The 20,078-nt window shown below is 40.3% G+C and overlaps 1 protein-coding gene across 5 annotated transcripts in view; it reads left to right on the top strand.

Moving 5' to 3' along the window:
- The window catches only part of RASSF6 (Ras association domain family member 6), a 74,745-nt gene that overhangs the window by 31,479 nt on the left and 23,188 nt on the right, over positions 1-20,078 (top strand). For all 5 annotated transcript variants that reach the window (XM_059887784.1, XM_010806220.4, XM_059887783.1 and 2 more), the window contains 2 exons: positions 11,800-11,878; positions 16,259-16,398. In XM_059887784.1, coding sequence (XP_059743767.1) covers positions 11,800-11,878; positions 16,259-16,398 — 219 coding nt within the window. The remainder of the gene's footprint in view (positions 1-11,799; positions 11,879-16,258; positions 16,399-20,078) is intronic.

Raw genomic sequence — 20,078 nt, 5'->3', positions numbered from 1 at the left:
CTCTTTGACTCTTCACATGGCTGACTTCTTCCCCACTATTCAGGTGTCAGTTTAATAGTTCAGGCCTTCTGATCACCTTTTCTAAAATGCCCTCTTTCGTGGGCTGCATCACAGGATGATATTTTTTTGTTCCTATACCTCTTACCCATATGTAAAATCAGCATATTTCTTTATCTATTCTTTTTTAAATCTTCCTTCTCCAGAAAGTAACTCCCATCACTGCAGGGGCCCCATCAGTTTAAATATTGCAGTCTTCCTAGCACCTGTTATTTTGTCTGTTACATAGTTATCCTCCAATTAATTTGTGTTGATGATGAGTGAGTAAGGGAGTATCAGTCTCAAGGAACTAAATTAGGACTTTAGTATTTTGGTTTGACGTGTGTGTGTGTGTGTGTGTGTGTGTTAGTCACTCAGTTGTGCCTGACTCTTTGCAACCCCATGGACTGTAGCTGGCCAGGCTCCTCTGTCTGTGGAATTCTCCAGGCAAGAATACTGGAATGGGTTGCCATTCCCTTCTCCAGGGGATCTTCCCAATCCAGGAATCAAATCCAGGTCTCCTGAGTTGCAGGCTGATTCTTTACTTTCGGAGCCACTGGGGAAGCCCTTTGGTTTGATGGATGTTACCCTCAAACACTGTTTCATACCTAGCGGTAGGGTGATTATCTACATCAGGGTTCTTTCCATTTTAAAGTGCATGCAGACTTTCCTGGGGATCTTGGTTAAAATACCGATTGTGATTTCTAACAAGATGCCTCTCAAGTGTTCAGACAATATTTGGATAGACAGAGTTACCCTTAAGTCTTGTGATAGCTAGAATAATGGCCTCCCAAAGATGTCTACTCCTTAATCCCTTGCACCCTTGAATGTTTTTCATTACATTGCAAAAGGGAATTAAGGTTGCCAATGACATGGCAACCTTAGCTGTCAATGGCAGCTAATCAATTGACCTTAAGTTTGGGGAATTATCCAGATGGGCTCAATGTAATCATGTTCTGTGTGCTAAATCACTTCAGTTGTGTCTGACTCTTTGAGACCCCACGGACTGTAGCCTTCCAGGCTCTTCTGTCCATGGGGATTCTTCAGGCAAGAATACTGAAGTGGGTTGCCATGCCCTCCTCCAAGGGATCTTCCCAACCCAGGGATCAAACCCACGTCTCCTGCATTGGCAGGTGGATTCTTAACCACTAGCGCCACCAAGAAAGCCCCAATCCTTAAATGTGGGAGGGGAGAAGAGCTATATAAGAAGATTCTGTGTCAGAGTGATGGAGTAGGAAGGACTGTGTGGCATTGCTGGCTTTGAAGATGGATGGAAAGAGATCCAAAAGACAATGAATGTGGGCAGGCTGTGGAAACTGCAAAAAGCAAGGGAATGCATTCTCCACCCAGAGGGCCTTCAGAAGAAATAGCCCTGCAGACACCTTTGTCATAGCCAGTGAGACCAGCTTTTGACCTGTGGAGCTGTCAGATAATATGCCTGTGTTGTTTAAAGCCACTAAGTTTGCAGTAGTTTGTTTCAGCAGCCATAGGAAACTAAAACAAACCTCCTCCCAGAGAATGTCTGTGGGGATGGTGTCCCCTGTCCTCTTACCTCAGTAATAGAGGAGGAGAGGCAGAAGTGTTAGTAGTGGGACTTCCGGGGAGGTCCAGTGGGTTAAGACTGCACTTCTAATGCAGGGAATATGTGTTCAGTCCCTGGTCAGGGAGCTAAGTGTTTTTTAATCACCAAGTCATGTCTGACTCTTCTGTGACCCCATGGACTCTAGCCCGCCAGGTTCCTCTGTCCATGGAATTCTCCAGGCAAAAATACTGGAGTGGGTTGTCATTTCCTTCTCCACGGACCTTCCCTCCTAACCCAGGATTGAACCCACATCTCCTGCATTTTCAGGTAGATTCTTTACCACCGAGCCACCTAGGAAACCCACTGTGTGGTGTGGCCAAAAAAAGTTAGTGGTCTGATTATATGTAACTATCTTAGTTTCAGTCAGAATGGCCACCTATTTCAACCTGCCATCTGCCAATAGATAAACTTCCCTTCCCCTTCCTCAGCACCCTGAGCTCTAAAAGAATGGCTCTCAAAGTATGGTCTCTGGATTAGCAGCATCAGAATCACCTGGGAGCATGTTAGAAGTGCAAATTCTCAGGATACACCCCAGACAAACTCAATAAGAAACTCTGGAGGTGCCACTCATGTTCTGTTCCAACGAGCACTCCAGGCAACTCTGATGCTCGCTTCAATTTAGAACCATTTCTCTAACAGAGTACATACTTCACTGCCTCTCCTGTTATCCACACATTCAAGGGCACATGATTTTTCTGTAGTTTTCAAACAGTATTTTCCTGGGCACTAAATGTTTTTTTGTTCTCTCCTAAATGATCAGCTACAACAAGAAACAGACTATTTCATCAAAGGAGAGGTTGTTTCAAGTCCCTACTTTGGATTAGAATAGAAATCTAAAAATCAGTAGTGATTTGTAAATTGCGTCAGGGCAAGGAGTTAGAGATCATACTTCTCTGTGTTTCAGGCCAGAAAAGGAGATGATAGAACAAAGACTTCCCTCTTTCTTCTCTGTCCACACACTGCTCAGGCTGCCCCTAGGAAGTCAGCTGCATGTGATAACAGAAACTGAGGTCTGACGAAGAAGCAGTTCATTACAGCCACCAACTGGAATAACAGACAACGAATTTTTTTTAAATTTTTTTCAGAAGCTTCTTCAGAAGCCAGACCTTTGAAGGAAAGGGAGCAGATATGTGTCTTCCTTTATCTGAGGTTGTTAGAAAACAAGCTAATGTGTTAAACTATCAAATACTTATAAAGGCGTTTGTTAGTTCACTCAGTCGTGTCCGACTCTTTGCTACCCCAGGGACCATAGCCCGCCAGGTTGCTCTTTTCATGGGATTCTCCAGGCAAGAATACTGGAGTAGGTAGCCATTCCTTTCTCCAGGGGATCTTCCTGACCCAGGGATTGAACCTAGGTCTCCTGTATTACAGACAGATTCTTTACTGCCTGAACCATCAGGGATGCCTAACTTATAAAGGGATTCTCTTCAGAATCAGATGTCACCTCTAAAACACTTTTCCTGTCTTCCTCAGAAGCACAAGTGTTTTAATAAATGATACTGTCCTTTTTTGCCGCTCCCTTTTAATCCTCTCTTCCATGTCATATCAGCATCTGGTGACATTGTTCTTAGTAGTTCTAGCCCCTCTCTTTAGCAGTGGACTTTTCAAACATTTGGGGTGTTTTTGTTTTGTGCCAACTCACTAGCCATCAGTCACATCAAATTTCTTTTTAAAATTGTGAAATTATACCTTAATCTTTAGTCCTTCTGTTCTCAACTGATTTCTAGGAGGAGTTAAGGACCTGAGAGAAGCCGACTCCAGGGCCATTGTTTACAGGGGTAATTTTGAGATGATGAATACCCCCAAAAGTCACGAAACGGCTAAAAAAAAAAACAACCAGAGTGAGTGCTCAGTCGCTTCAGTCATGCCTGACTCTTTGTGACCCCATGGACTGGAGCCCACCAGGCTCCTCTGTCCATGGGATTCTCCAGGCAAGAATACTGGAGTGGGTTGCCATGTCCCCCTCCAGGGGGATCTTCCCGACCCAGGTACCGAACCTGAATCTCCTGCGGCTCCCGCATTGCAGGCAGCTGAGCCACCAGGGAAGCCCCAGAGGTAAGATCCATCTGGTTGTATTACCTTATGGATTAGGTGACTAATGGATTGCAGGAAGCTCCCAGGTCCTTTTTGTTATCAGTTGTCAGCACTGACAGAGAGTTAGAGTCTTAAGACAGAACTGCCAGGAAGAACAAGACAAGCCACAGTCACTATTCTCCCAAACACCGGCAGTAATTAATGATACTTGAGCAGAGTTGTGAGGGATGTCAGAAAGGGCAGCACTTCAAAGGAAGTCAGGAGAGTTCAATTCAGGGCTTCCTGATCATTTTGGTTTTGCATTTTTACTTCAATTGAGGAAATAGCGTTCCTCTCCCCAGCCTCTCAGTATTCAAATGATGGAACCCAATCCTTTCATTTGCAATGGAAATGAATAGCCTACTTTGAGAACTGAGGAAAGTCTCTAAGCAAAGGTTGAAAAGCAGCTTTTTTTCTTCATCTTCTGAGCCAGGAGATGAGGCCAAAGGCAAAAAGAACTGGAGCTGGGCTGCTTATTGACAAAGGACTGAAGGAGTTTGCAATTTTAATTGCAGGATTCGAGCTGACGCTAATGCAGGATAAAGGAAGTTAAGAGAATCTTGCTACTTCTTGCAGATGTCAGGACTATGGAATGATGGTTTGTTTGTCTTGGCAAAGAGCTTAATGATGAGGCTTTAGTTATTCTTTTGTCCTCATATTTCCTGGTTCACCTTTCCAAAAACATACAGGACTCTATATTACATTTTTACGGAAGTGAAATTATGAAAACATCAACTGTATTATGCACTTACTATATGGAGTTTGGAAAGCATATAGAACTATAACACATAAAATTTAAAAAAATCCCAACCTTAATTCCCAGAAAATGATCAATTTGCCATTTTCCATGTTCATTATGTTGTTTATAAAAATCACTATGAATTAAGTTTTTTTTTTTCCTTTTCTCTCATTTTATTTTATTTTTAAACTTTACATAATTGTATTAGTTTTGCAAATTCAGTTTTTTGAAACTGACATTAAATTGTTAACCTCATTGCTGAAATGTAACATTATGAACAAAATTTGGTGGAGGGGGATGACTAAATTTGTAAGAGAGCAAGCTAGCACTTTTATTCTGCTTTAATTTTTCACCTCTTTGAAGACACTGTTTCGAATGTTCTAGGTTCCTGCAATTAAGCATGGCAACACACAAGGCAGGATGCCGTCTCTACTGCTGTTGTCACTGTGTTCAGTGGCTGCCTGGCCGGGATCCTGAATATTTTTCAGCAAGTCTCCAAAAGGCAGAAATAACACAAACTAAGGAAGTATAGCCATGACCAAATATGCCTTTTGTGACTACATGGGACTGTATTTTCCACTGAAGTTTATTTTGTATCATGTGGCAGGCGCTGAAATTTGTGTTGGGCTACCACATACAAGAGTATTTCTGGTTTCCCTTTGCCCAAATTATAGGAATCACTTAGTAAAGAATGAGACGGGGTTTTTTGATTTCCAGGAAGAGAGTTGGAGATCCACTTAATTATGCTGCAAATCATCACTAAAAGGAGAGAGAACTCACAACTAAAATTTGACTTGCATTCTATCTATGGATGGAGGGCACAACTCACTTCCACCCATCATGCTGTCCAGTGTCAATATTTATTACAGTTTATAAAATTAAATACAAAGGGTTTCTTCTGGCCAACCAAATAGCGTGATAAGATTGAGGAACTCCTTTCTTGTTCAGTCCATTATTCATGACAAACGTCAGAATGTGGGTAATTCCCATCTGCTGAGCAGATGCCATTCAGACCACAAAGTGCAAAGTACACCTAAGCATTTTACAGTCAGCTCTGGATCCACTATTACTCATTAAAACTGAGCCAGGAGCCTTAAAGGAACAGGGACCTTTAAAGGGACAGGAGCCCTGGCATCATCTCCCCTGTACCTGTCATCCCCATGTTAAGTCTTTCCCTGGTGAGCACTTATCCGGGAGCTTTAATGACTAACTCTGGGTGTCCATCTGCATCTAACAGGGTCCTCTTGTCATGCACAGTACCAGCTTCTGTGCTGGGGAAGCTTATGATTCTATGTGTTCATTTAGTTAGAAGTCAAGTTTATATGGAGGCTTGTTATTCTTTAGTTTTGTAAAAACACTATTCACATAATATACTGTGTAGTAGTGTTTTTATTTTTTAATCCTTGTGATACATTATGATACAGTATTCCATGTTTGAAAAACCAAGCTTTTCTTAGAAAATCAATTTATATATCATACATAAAGTAATGGGCTTCCCTGGTGACTCAGCGGTAAAGAATCCACCTGCCAATGCAGGAGGCATGTGTTCGATCTCTGGTTTGGGAAGATTCCCCTGGAGGAGGAAATGGCAACCCACTCTAGTATTCCTGCCTGAGAAATCCCATGGACAGAGGAGGTACATTAGATGGGGTCACAAAAGAGTCAGGCACAACTTAGCGACTATACCACCACCACAAAAAGTATATAGCTTGTTGTACCATGTCAACTTCTTGGGTGTCCCTATGCCTTCTAGATGTGACAGATTTGTAAGCTGAGAAGACTGGATAGGGAATCCATTTCTTATCACCCATTTAATAGTTTTATTAAGGCAACTGAACAGTTGCTAAACAGTCTGGTCTAGGCTGGGTGGAGAATTCTTTGGGGCTGAGAGGAAAAGGTACATAAATTATTTTTTCCCTTTTTTTATGAGGTAGGGGAATCCATCAGTTCAGTTCAGTTCAGTTGCTCAGTTGTGTCCAACTCTTTGGGATCCCATGCCAGGCCTCCCTGTCCATCACCAGCTCCCAGAGTTTACTCAAACTCATGTCCATTGAGTTGGTGATGCCATCCAACCTTCTTATCCTCTGTTGTCCCCTTCTCCTCCTGCTCTCAATCTTTCCCAGCATCAGGGTCTTTTCCAATGACCTGATGCTCTTTGCATCAGGTGGCCAAAGTATTGCAGTTTCAGCTTCAACATCAGTCCTTCCAGTGAACACCCAGGACGGATCTTTAGGATGGACTGATTGGATCTCCTTGCAGTCCAAGGGACTCTTAAGAGTCTTCTCCAACACTCCAGTTGAAAAGCATAAATTCTTTAGTGCTCAGCTTTCTTTATAGTCCAACTCTCACATCCATACATTACTACTGGAAAAGCCATAGCCTTGAGGTCTATAGGTAACATTTAAGTTAAATTCTAAAGAATATGTTGCAATTGCTCTTGACAAGTCACCATATATATTAAATCAGTGTCCCCTTTCCTGGCTGGGGACTGCTTAGATAACACTTTAGTGATCGTCTTTGGATTTCTTAAACCAAATAATTCCTATACCGTTTTTAGGTCTTTTCTAAACTTGAGTCTTTTGTATACAAGGTACATTTGATCACCTTTATATAGAACTTAGCCTTGATCCTTCACCCCAGTGCCATTGCAGTGGTTCCACTCATCGTGCTGCCTTCATGTTTTCTACCCTGAAATCTGGATGGCTCAGTGGGTAAAGAATCTGCTTATAATGCAGAAGACACAGGAGATGTGGGTTCCATTCCTGGGTCAGAAAGATCCCTTGGAGAAGGATATGGCAACCCACTCCAGTATTCTTGCCTGGGAAATCCCATGCACAGAGGAGCCTGGTAGGCTATAGTCCATGGGGTTGCAAAAAGCTGGACATGACTGAGCAAAAGTCTAGTTAATCTACCCTGTCTGCCATAAGTTCCGTAGTGGCCCTTAGGAGGATCATCTCTCTCTCTACATGAAAGCTCCAGTAACTGCCCATTCCCTGCAGAGTGAATTCTAAACTTCTTTTAGAAGTTTGCAAGCTTCTTACCTGCTTCTTCATCATACCCCATCCTAAATGTCCTGTTCTCAGAATCAACTTTTTGAGCTTTCTCCACAAAAGCTATGGAAATATCTAGAAGGTCCCTGCTAATACTTTCTTTGCCTGGTAAGCTCCTCACACTCTTGCTTATTCCTTTGCCTCCAAAGCGCAAAACAGGCAGCACCAACTCCTTGAAGCTCTCACTCATTCTCAGAGTATGACTGAGACCTCTTTATTGTGTTCACACAGCAAGTGTATGAATGAATGACCATTAGGACAGGTCTTCTCTTAGAGGACAAAATTTGAACCATTCATCAGATAAAAAATGATTAATTTGACAATAACTTCTTCAGTTCCTTGTGGCCTGGTTGCCCAAAAAAGTTGAATTTGAATGTTGTAGGCTATATTGTATTCCCAGTATTGTATTAGGTCCATTGTTTCATCAGATGCATAAGCTAATCATCTTTAAAAAGTTCCTCGGGTAAGGTCCCAGGATAAAAACGTGATGAGGTTTTAATATTTGGAATGCATTCACCGTTACTATAGCTGTTCACCTAACTTCTAAATTTTCTAATTCCTCACTTTATTGCACCATTAACCTACCCAATTTTATCCCAACACTATTCTACCAAACTCCTCCCTTATTCTGCCTGCCAAAATCCTTCAAAGTGCCATTGTGGCATCAGAAAGATCCTGCCTGTTGTGAGGAAAATATGTACAGTATCTGTGGTCTTCAGTTACCTCGTGTTATACACAGTTTATAGGTTGACCAAATACCTCAGTAAAGGGTCAGATAATATGTATTTTAGGCTTCGTGGACTATATGGTTTGCATCACAATCACTCAGCTCTGCAATTATAGAAGGAGAGCAGCTACAGACAATTAGCAAACCAATTAGTGTGGCTGTATTCCAATAAAATTTATTTATAAAACATGGTGTCCTGGGAACCAGTTTGCTGACTCCTTGGGTCATATGGAGACTTATTTCTGTGGAGAAAGATTTAGTCTGGTTCTTTTCAGACACAGAAACATTTTCCAAAGAGCTTGTTCCCAGACAATAATCTTTCTAGTTAAACAGGTAAATACTTTGAAGGATACATGTACCATTCCTTATCATGCAGTTTTATCAGAAACAGAAGCTGAGGGAACAAGATTCTGTAAAAATTCATTTGTTTGTATTACAATTCTCACCGCTTAGCATATCAGGATTTGCATCCCAAGTGAACTGGAAATTTCCATATGCGACCCTGGCACCATAATGAAAGCTATAAAAGTGTTCATGCTCTTTACCAGTATGTTAGGTTTTAGGAACTATCCCACAGCAATGGCTTCAATGAAATAAAATCCCTTGTGTGCTCAGTGATATTTAAAACAGAAATATTCATCAACACTAGAATTCTAAAGTAAGCCAGTTGGGAAATGGTACAGTAGCATAAAGTACTTCTGCAGAAAAATTTTCTGGTATGTGTGTGGAGTATCTTGATCCTTGGAAATAGGTACATTAAAAATTACAAGTGAGAAAAGTCAAATGGAAAGTATGTTTCAGTTCAGTTCAGTCACTCAGTCGTGTCCGACTCTTTGCAACCCCATGAATCGCAGCACGTCAGGCCTCCCTGTCCATCACCAACTCCCAGAGTTCAGACTCAAGTCCATCGAGTCGGTGATGCCATCCAGCCATCTCATCCTCTGTCGTCCCTTTCTCCTCCTGCCCCCAATCCCTTCCAGCATCAGAGTCTTTTCCAATGAGTTAACTCTTCGCACGAGGTGGCCAAAGTACTGGAGTTTCAGCTTTAGCATCATTCCTTCCAAAGAAATCCCAGGACTGATCTCCTTCAGAATGGACTGGTTGGATCTCCTTGCAGTCCAAGGGACTCTTAAGGGTCTTCTCCAACAACACAGTTCAAAAGCATCAATTCTTCAGCACTCAGCTTTCTTCACAGTCCAACTCTCACATCCATACATGACCACTGGAAAAACCACGGCCTTGACTAGACGGACCTTTGTTGGCAATTAAAGTATGTTTATATGATCTCAAACATAAAAATCAATATACATGAATTCTGTCAATCAGTATTCATAAGAGCCTACCATGAGCAAGGCTATGCTCTAATCACTGGGAGGACAGCAATGAGTGAAACAGACCAAAATCCCTGCCTTCATGGAGCCAGGATTCTTATGAGAGGGAGACAGATGTTAAATATCAAAGGGATTTTAGCAATTACTATACCTGAAAATTTACTATCATGAGCTATCTCCCCCCTAAAACTGATGACATAAAAGAACTTTTCACTCTTTGATATGTTTAGTTTTATTTTCTGAATAATATTTTTTCTGATCATTTCATTCAACCAGTATTTGTTGAGTTCTTACTATTTGCCATGCTCTCTTCCAGACACATGCAATACAGCATGAACAAAATATTAAAACAGGCTTATTCTCTTGGAGCTACAGTCTAGTGGAGGAGATAGAATGTTAGGTAAATAAGTAGAATATATACAAGGTTAGATGGTGACCAAGGGGCAGAAGTAAGGGGAAAGCAAGATATGAATGTTGGGAGAAGGCAAATTTTCAGATTTGGTTATAAGGAAGGACTCTTTGAGAAGGTGACTTTGGAGGAAATAGTTAAAGAAAATGAATGCAGGACAGTGTGATAGCAGGCTGGAGGTCATTCTGGATAAAAGTTCAGCAGGTACAAAGGCTCTGGGGTGAGAATGTACCTGGAGTACTCAAGGAACATCAAGGAGGCCAGCGGCTAGATTGCAGTAAGTGAAGGAGAGAGAAGCAGAAATGAGGTGGAAGGTGTAACGTGAAACAGATCAAAGCTGGCCTTTGAAGTTGTTGGAAGGATATTGACTTATATTGTAATAATGAGAAATATTAAAGAGTTCTGAGCAAAGGAGAGAGGCTATTGGCTTTACATTAAAATTACTCCTGCTGTTGAGAACAGACAACAAACACAGGGAGGCTTTTAAGAAATTGCTGCCATAAGCCAGATGAGAGAAGGTAGCTTAAACCAACAGGCTGACAGAGGCCAGAGGGGGAGGTGAATGAGACAAGCATCTTGAGCCATAGTGGCCCAGATAAGGATGGAGGTGTGGCAGGAACCAGTGTTCCCACTGCCAGAGCCTACCTGCCACAAAGGTGAGATGCTTGGGAGCAACGACGGCTCCTAAACTGGTGCTGTGCTCACCCGACCCCCCACCCCCCAAGGTAACACAAGGTCAGGCATATACTAGTTGATGAACTTGATTAAATTGTTGTAAAACAAAAAAGGAAATGTGAAATAAAATCTACTTTATGGCTGCCTCCTGCTACAGAATACTCTCCTCACTGCTTTGTCTGGAGTTATTTTCCATCTTTTGGTTATTTATTTTTCTTGTATGAAAATATTTTTATTTTAGTTGCTAGCTGTCAAAATAAAACTAACTCAAAATTAAAAAAAAGAAAAGAAATGGAAGACCTTGACAACAGAGATGACAGTAGAAAAAAAAATAATAATAAAGTCATCTCAAATCCTACCTACTATACTATCCTACCTACCTACTATAAATATATTGGTGTATATACTCCAGAATTGGGTTTTTTTTTTCTGGCTGAGTCACATGGCTTGTGGCATCTTAGTTCCCCAACCAGGTATTGAACCTGGGCCCTCAGCAGTGAAAGCCTGGAGTCCTAACCACTGGACTGCCAGGGAATTCTCTTTTACTCTAGAGTTATAGACAAAGAATATTTTTAAATGTCAGTTTGTTACTGTCAGATAAAAAGAATCTATATTTAAACCATGTGGAAAATGACTCCTTGTTTATCAAGAAAATCTTTCAAAACAGCACATAAATTAGCACACATTGTGTGTGCAAAACTATGTGTCTATATATAGGTTTCTTCCCCCACATAGGGAAGCCAAAGCTTTCATCAGGGTTTCAAAGGATACTGTGACTTAAACAGGTTGAGAACCACTGCTTTAGATTTTACATTCAATTCAAACTTTTGCAGTCAGTCATTTCTTCATTACAGAAAATTTTGAAGAACTTTTAAAAAATCAAATTCAACTTGGAAATTATTCATACATATCTTCACCAAGGGAAAATAACCATCTAAAGGTCAGATTTTGTTTGTTTTACTTTGGTTATTCATTTATGAATTAACACCTTCAACATTTGGTGATGTCCTAAGAAGGTTTCAGCTTTCAATGACTTTCATTAAAATGACAGAATAGTAAAGATTCCATTGAACCATTTCATTCTATCTCATACCTTTATGAGTTGAAAGCATCATTATTGCTTTTTATCATTAAAGAGTCTAAGACTGAGTGTAAGTGAATGTAATTTATTTTTCAGGGAACAACTTAATTCTTTACTGAAGACCTATAACTTCTTTTATAGGAACCAGAAAAATCTGCATATTTTATATGGACAGGTAAGCTCGTCAAAGAAATGCAATACAGTTTGAAAGTGAAAGTCGCTCAGTCCGACTCTTTGCGACTATAGTCCATGGAATCCTCCAGGCCAGAATACTGGAGTAGATAATCTATCCTTCTCCAGCGCATCTTCCTGACCCAGGAATCGAACTGGGGGTCTCCTGCATTGCAGGCGGATTCTTTACCAGCTGAGCTACTAGGGAAACCCCAAAACTACAAGTTTTCTGAGGGTAGGCCGCATCTGCTGTATTGCCAGCCAGCACCCAGGGAGGTTTCTGGCACATGTATGTGTGTTAGTCATTCAGTCATGCTGTTTTGTGACCCCATGGACTGTAGCCCACCAGGCTCCCCTGTCCATGGAATTCTCCAGGCAGGAATACTGGAGTGGGTAAACCATTTTCTTCTCCAGAGGATATTCCTGACCCAAGGATCGAACCTGGGTCTCGTGCATTGCAGGCAGATTCTTTACCACTTGAGCCACCAAAGAAGATTGATTCACAGGGGGGAGAAAAAAAATTCTGTAAAAGTACAGAGAAGTCAGGATAAGTTGGAGTCCATAATACAAATGGTCTGGGGAAAACAGGGGAATAATTTTAGTTTTAGACTATACTGAAAATCCTAGTCCTGAAACATCTGTAAATTTCTAAGTATTTTTTGGAATGGGCAAACATGTAAAGTAACTTTAATGACATATTTGCTTTCTACTTTAAAAACAGAGTATGAATATCTTTTGAACAGCAATTCCATTAGAACTCTATCTTACAAATAATTTACCAAAGCCCTGAATCTAGCAAGCATTTTTAAGGGTGCAATGGTTAGGCTACTGTATCAAGTGACCTTAGATTTTCTTTAATACGTTACTCTCTACAGTTCTCCCCACTCAGTCTTGTATTCTAATGGGACTCACTTCACATCTTTACAATACCTTCCTGGTCCTAGGGGACATTAGAACTGTCTACCTATGTTTAGATTTTCAGATGTGATGGTACAGCATTGACTTTATGCCACCCTTGGCATTTGGGACAGAAGGAAATTTATAAGCCTCTTTGGCCTTTACTAGTGAGCCTAAATGATTTAGTTTGATCAGACATTTCAATTCCCCTCCCAAATGTAATTTTCTACAGAAGCAGGAAGTAGCTAATCCTTTTATAAAGAAATGGGCCCAAGTTTTCTAAATGGCCTAATTTAAAATTATTTCAATATTGTCCTATATCTTAGATCAGTAAAATGCATAACTGTAAAAATATAAACTTTAGGAAAAGATTAAAACTTCAAGGAAATTATTTTAGATTGTAATTCAACAGTTTCCATGTTCCTTTAGGAAAATTTTGAATTTTGATGTGACAAGCATATGAATTGAGGCATGTCCTTTCTATTCTGTGAATTGGTACTCAATTTACAAAAGTCATTTGATTTTTTAAAATAAAGTCTGTGTCTTACATAATTTTTTAAACTGCACGAATTAAAGTATATAGTGAGAATATCAGACTGCTTAATCTTTTCATCTTTACTTGCTGACAATAAAATTAGAATCCAGAATTTTCCAAGTCTCTGACTTAGTTGTAGTGATGGACACGGTTCAAAGGGGTAGTGCGTGGAATAACATCAGCTTTCTTAATCTCTGATTAATTAATGCAATGACTAGTTATTGTTTACAACACAGCAGACACTGTTCTAAAAGCTAGAGACAAAAATGAAAAAACTAGAGAATGTCCTGCATTCATGCTCGTTACATTTTAGTAGATAGAAAAAAAGCAAAAAAGTAAATTGTGTATTAGACGGTGAATAGGCTGTGGAGGAGAGCAAATCAGGGAAGAGGGCTCAGGAATCTAAGTGGATGGGTAAAGAAGAACATTTGACCAAAGACTGAAAGGTATCAGGGTGCTAACCTTGCAGAAGTCTATGGGACATGCATTCTGGATACAGACAGCAGTCTGAATCAAGGTCCTGGCTGGTGTAACTGAGGAACAGCGGGGAAGCCAGTGTGCCAGGAACCTCGTGAGAATGGATGGGTAGAGAGTAAGGAAGCTAGAGAAAGAACTGAGAAGGAGAGGGCGCTAGAGCATGGGGGGGGCTGGGGGGCTTGTAGATCACTGTGGAGACTTCAGCTTGTGCTTGAAGTGAGATGAGAAGCCCCCGAGGTGTTGAGATATGATCTAAAGATTCATTTTAAAAGGGTCTCTCTAGCTAGTAGGAATACATAGAGGGACAAGAGAAGAATGAGGTAGACCACAGAGACACTGCAATAATCTGCCAAACAATGACAATGGCATAGACCAGATCTGTGGTAGTGCACATGGTGAGCATAGCCATATCGGGGATATATTTTTAAGGTCAAGCTAACCAGATTGGCTAATGTATTGGATTTGGAGATGTTCAGAATGAAAGAAAGATTACTGGTGACTGTAACGATGTTGATCTGAGCAACTGGAAGAATGGGAGTGATATTTAACAAGATGGGGAAGGCTGGGAAAGGAAAATGTTGAGAGAGAAATTTCAAGAGTTAACTAGGATCATATTAAGTTTGACATCAAGTTTGAAAGCTAAAGTTTAGGGGAAAGGTTAAGGTTTGGGCTGGAGATCTAAAATTGGGAGGTACCAGTTTAGAGATGGCATGTAAAGATCATTGAGGTTACCAAGGATATCGGTGTAGATCTACATGAGAAAAGGCCTAACAATTGAGGCAATGAGACTACAGACGTGCAACCAAACCTTCAGGGATAATTTATGTAGTTAATTTAAAAAGAGATGTTTTCTGAAATTAAAAAATATTCTCATATTCCTTATATGAGAAAACCTCATTGTCTGATTATAGTTGGAGTATTTCTTCTTGAAAGCAAAAATTAGATAACCTGAGAAGATCAGTTATTCTATGAGTTTTTGATATACGGGATTCATGGAAGTATAATTAGGCCAAGGAAAGATGTCATACATCAATAACTCACATGTAGGCCCTGAATCATGTACTGCCATTTCAGAGAGCAAATTGTGTTTGGTTATTAAGAACTGGGGCTTCCCTGGTGGCTCAGAGGTAAAGAATCCTCCTGCAATTCGGGAAGACCTGAGTTTGATCCCTGGTTCATTCCCATGGAGGAGGGCATTACAACCCACTCCAGTCTTCTTGCCTGGAGAATCCCCACGGACAGAGAAGCCTGGTGGGCTGCAGTCCATGGAGTTGCAAGGAGTCAGACATAACTGAACAACTAAGCACAGCACATAGCATATTAAGAACTGATAAGTGCCTGACCTCACAATAATCTGAAATGTGGACTCAAAAGTGGGAAAAAGAGCAAAACTTTGTTTCAGGAGTGACTCCAAAGTAGGTTTATCAGCCAAAGAAATAATAAGCAACAACATTTACTGAGCACTTTAAATATCAGCTCCTATGATTCAGGGACTGTTATGATTTAATTCTTCAGAAGAAACAGCCCAGGTTTAAAGGTGTTTGACGTTTTGTCCAAAATCATATAGCTAGGAAGTAGCACAGCCACAGTTCAAATACAGGGCTATCTGATTCTACAGTCTGGAGTCTTCATTACACATTCAAATAGGAATTGAGTCATTTATGTTTTCTAATAATTGATTTTTCGTAATAACAAGTAGCTATTGGATATTATAGTGGTTACTGAATAGATGAAATGTTTCTATTTTTCAAATTTATTATAATAATGTAACTTTACTTTAATAAGAGACTTTTGCATATACAAGAGAGAAATGAATTAGAAAATACATTCTTTGTGAATGTGCTTAGATATTAATATTTACACTCAGAGAATGAGTAAGTGTTCAATCCTGTTTACTAGTTTTTCTTTGTTTGCATGGAATTTCCTTCTTTTATTATATTTCCAACTTAAAAGAGATTAAGTGCTATTGATTTTTTCAAAAATATCATGTCAAGCATTTTACACCTTTTTACATATATTATTTCACTTTTTCTGTATAATAAGTGTGTGAGTTAAATTTTTCATCTTCAGAAATGAGAAAACAACCACTAAACTGATCAATGCTATTTAGATTTCTACCACAGTACAGCTTTAATATTGCTTTAATTTTAAGTTAAACAGAATTAGAGAATTAAACTTCCACTTAATTGAAGAATCAAGAGTTCAGAATACATTTTAGCATACTGTGCCCTCTGGTGGGCATGTCGTCACCATTATGACTTACTTTGCTGGTTGTTACTGTTTTTAAAAATAAAAGGATGTTTCAGAAATATGATTGTTCTGTAGATAAATTTAAAAGCCAAATAATCCTACCTGGGAATTTTTTTTTAGCTGTCAGGATGTCTTACAGACTTAATTTCTACAACTTCAGTTAAAACATTTACCTTCTATAAATAATACAAAAGCAATGTTTGAGATGGTTGGCTTCTTCCCTAGACTGAAGATGGTAAGCTAATTGTTGAAGGAACGTTGGACATTTTCTGGGGAGTAAAACGGCCTATCCAACTGAAAATACAAGATGAGAAACAAATCCCTTCTTTCAGTGTGCTGGAGTCACCGGAAGCTTTTTCCAAAAGGTGAGCTAGCTTTTATGGTTTTACTTCCTTAGAAAATGATCATAATTATCTTTCTTGTGCACACTCTTGAAGATGAAAGCTCTGAAGCTTATATCCAATCTCATTTAATCCCCCAGCAACTCTAGAACATAGGTGTTCAGAAACCAGGACTCTGAGAGGTTAGGTAGTTTGTGCAAGATACCCAGTTACCATCAAGCAGAGCTGGACTAGACCTCAGGTCTGTGGGCACCAGAGTCTGTGCCCTTGACCTCTCTGCTGTAGTCCTTCTCTTCTGGGAGCCTTCATTCTTTCACTAGAATAGATAAGAGATAGAGGCAAGATTTCATTCAGTTCAGTTCAGTTCATTCACTCAGTCATGTCTGACTCTTTGCGACCTCATGAATCGCAGCACACCAGGCCTCCCTGTCCATCACCAACTCCCGGAGTTCACTCAGACTCACGTCCATCAAGTCAGTGATGCTATCCAGCCATCTCATCCTCTGTCATCCCCTTCTCCTCCTGCCCCCAATCCCTCCCAGCATCAGAGTCTTTTCCAATGAGTCAACTCTTCGCATGAGGTGGCCAAAGTACTGGAGTTTCAGCTTTAGCATCAGTCCTTCCAATGAACACCCAGGACTGATCTCCTTTAGGATGGACTGGTTGGATCTCCTTGCAGTCCAAGGGACTCTCAAGAGTCTTCTCCAACACCACAGTTCAAAAGCATCAATTCTTCAGCACTCAGCTTTCTTCACAGTCCAACTTTCACATCCATACATGACCACTGGAAAAACCATGGCCTTGACTAGAGGGACCTTTGTTGGCAAAGTAATTCATTAGCCCTGTGCTTATCAGCAAAAAGAAGGATGGAATTTAAATTTCCCCTTTTCATGGAACAAAGGGCTTTTCCTGCTTTCTGGAAAGGAGACTTATGTTCCATCTGATTGCTGCGTCCCGTTAAACAGGATCAGGACAAAGTACAGGTGAAGTACAATACATGCACAAAACAGCTCCCTGTGCAGGTTTATGTGACTGTGAAAGGTTGTTGCTGAATCACGCGAAGACGCCGGGATCCTTGGCCTCCGGAGGAGAAGAATTCAATCTGGGGCCAGAGACAAGGCTTGATCACTCAGAGCTTTTGTGTAATAAAGTTTTATTAAAGTATAAAGGAGATAGAGAAAGCTTCTGACATAGACATCAGAAGGGGGTAGAAAGAGTACCCGCTTGCTAGTGTTAGCAATGGAGTTATATACTCTTCAATGAATCAAAAGAATGTCTGGAGGTTGTAAAGACCTCACCAGACCTACTCCCATAATTTACATTTTAAGATAACAGGATTAGCCAGAAGGTTTAATCCAGAGACTGCCCTCAGGCAGGATACATAATCCTAAAGAATGTAGAGGGATAAAAAAGTTTGTCCTTCTTTCCTCCTTGAGAATTCTAGACCCCTCTCTCCTTGGGGACCCCTAGACTTCTTATCAACCTGCCTAGGAAATGACTCTCTCAACTGTACCTTGAAGACATAAGTAGAGTTGATAGATATTTTCATTATCCTTTACAATGTTTAGACTTCCCTGGTAGCTCAGACAGTAAAGAATTTGCCTGCAATACAAGGGACTCAAGTTCTATCCCCGTGTTGGGAAGATCTCCTGGCGAAGGGAATGGCAACCCACTCCAGTATTCTTGCCTGGAGAATATCATGTCAGAGGAGCCTGGCAGGCTACAGTCTTTGGGGTCATGAAGAGTTGGATACAACTGACCAACTAGCACACATATAAATCTTGTTTTCTTCTTCCCTCCCTCCCTTTTTACCTTCATTTTCAATCATTGGCTTTCTAATGCATCTTTCTTTTATATATTCATGGAGATATCAATCCTTCTCTTCATCCACCTTTCCATGCATAACTAGATGAGCTGGAGTTCCAGCAGGACAGAAGATGGAGAGAGAGCAGCCAGGACCTTTTCCTCAATCTGACCTTTGGCCATAACCAAGGTGATACTATATCACCTTCAGGGAAGCCCTACTTTTCCCTTGGAGAAACACAGAAGTCCCACAAGTTGCACCTTGCCAGCCTTTCTCAAATGTTATCATAATTCTGAACATTTGGTAATTGCCCACACATGTCATGTAGTCTCTTACTTCCCTGACTCTGCCTAGAAGCCTACCTGCTTCTCAATATCCACTTGCTAGACTCTTCCACCAGTCTTTTAAGATTCAGGTCGGTAACATTTTCTCCAGAAAGCCTTTTCTGACCCTTCGATCTGTAGTAAGTGCACTGACAACTTTTCTATGTCACTTTCAGAGCACACTGTTAATTGAATTTTCATATACCTGCCTCCCCCTCTAGTCTAGGAGCTCCTCATGGGTAAGGAGCATGCCTTACTTATCTTTAGCCCCATGCTCAGCAGTGAGCCAGCACAAAGACAGGACTCAAAATATAGTATTGAATAAAACCCTCAGAATCCTGGTGGTTAAATACTTCTGCTCTGCTGTGTGAGCTTTCTCTCCATCTACCACTTATGATTAGTGTTCCATCCAAGCTATCAAAGGACAAAGAGTCTAGCACTTATGAAACAGCAGAAGGGAAACCACAGACTTAGGCAATCTGATGAAATCCTATATCCTTCACCTTCAGGTACTAAGTGATTAATGGGCTGGTGGTTCTAAATGACTAGGAACATCATTTAAAAGTAGAAATTATCCTGGGTCCTACTTTTAGGAAACTATACAAGATACGAATTTGGCAAAATTAGCCATCATTCTTCATATTGCCTAAGAACTCATTGCAAAGTTCTCCGAGCAGTCAGCTCCGTTCGATGTGTTTTAATTAGTTGAATCATGAAAAGTTAATTAGTATGAGACATTATGGGGAGATATCAAGGAAATGCAGTAAGCTACCTAAATTATCACATTAAACTATCATGATTTTGAATGTGTATCCCAAGATATATTTTTTTAATTTTCCAAATTAAAATTCAAAACACTTATTCCTAGAAACCCTGAACTTGAGAATGAGTTTCAAGAGCCCAAGTAGACAAGGTATATTAATGCCTTTCAATATTCTATGGAAGATTATAAATTAATATTCTCATGAGTTGCCTTCCATAAAATCCATTTGCCTTTTTTGTTATTTATCAGAATAATGCTGTGAACCAAAGATAAATTATCTCCTTTAGGGACTTCCCTGGAAGTCTGGTGGTTAAGACTCTGAGCTTCCAATGCAGGGGGCATGGTTCAATCCCTGGCTGGGGAACTAAGATCCCATATGCTGTGTGGCATGACCAGAAAAAAAAAAATCTATCTCTTTTTGTTTCAAGTTGAGAAAGACCATCCTTGAAAACTTTGCTTGCTCTTTACCACAGTAATGAGACTTACTGGGAGAATATTTGAAGTGCATATTTGCAGGATATCATATTTTTCTGGTGAGTAAAAATTGTCAGAAAATGACCCCACTCCTGTCCCATAAAAGAGCAAGATTAGATTCAGTTGATTCAATTGTGATTAATTATCCAAGAAGTCTTTGTGGGAACCAGCTGAACAGCCAGAATGTGCAGCACAATTTGGAATAACTGTTCCTTGACCTCTTGTTCCCTAGTGGGATGCAGTCCCACCTAAAGTATTATGTGTGCATGAGTGCTAAGTCACTCAGTTGTGTCCAACTCTTTGTGACCCTATGGACCATAGCCCACCAGGCTCCTCTGTC

The sequence above is a fragment of the Bos taurus genome, chromosome 6, assembly GCF_002263795.3.
Source record: "Bos taurus isolate L1 Dominette 01449 registration number 42190680 breed Hereford chromosome 6, ARS-UCD2.0, whole genome shotgun sequence".
NCBI classification, from domain to species: domain Eukaryota; kingdom Metazoa; phylum Chordata; class Mammalia; order Artiodactyla; family Bovidae; genus Bos; species Bos taurus.
Note: the sequence above shows the minus strand (reverse complement) of the source record. Positions and strands in the feature narration are given on the sequence as shown.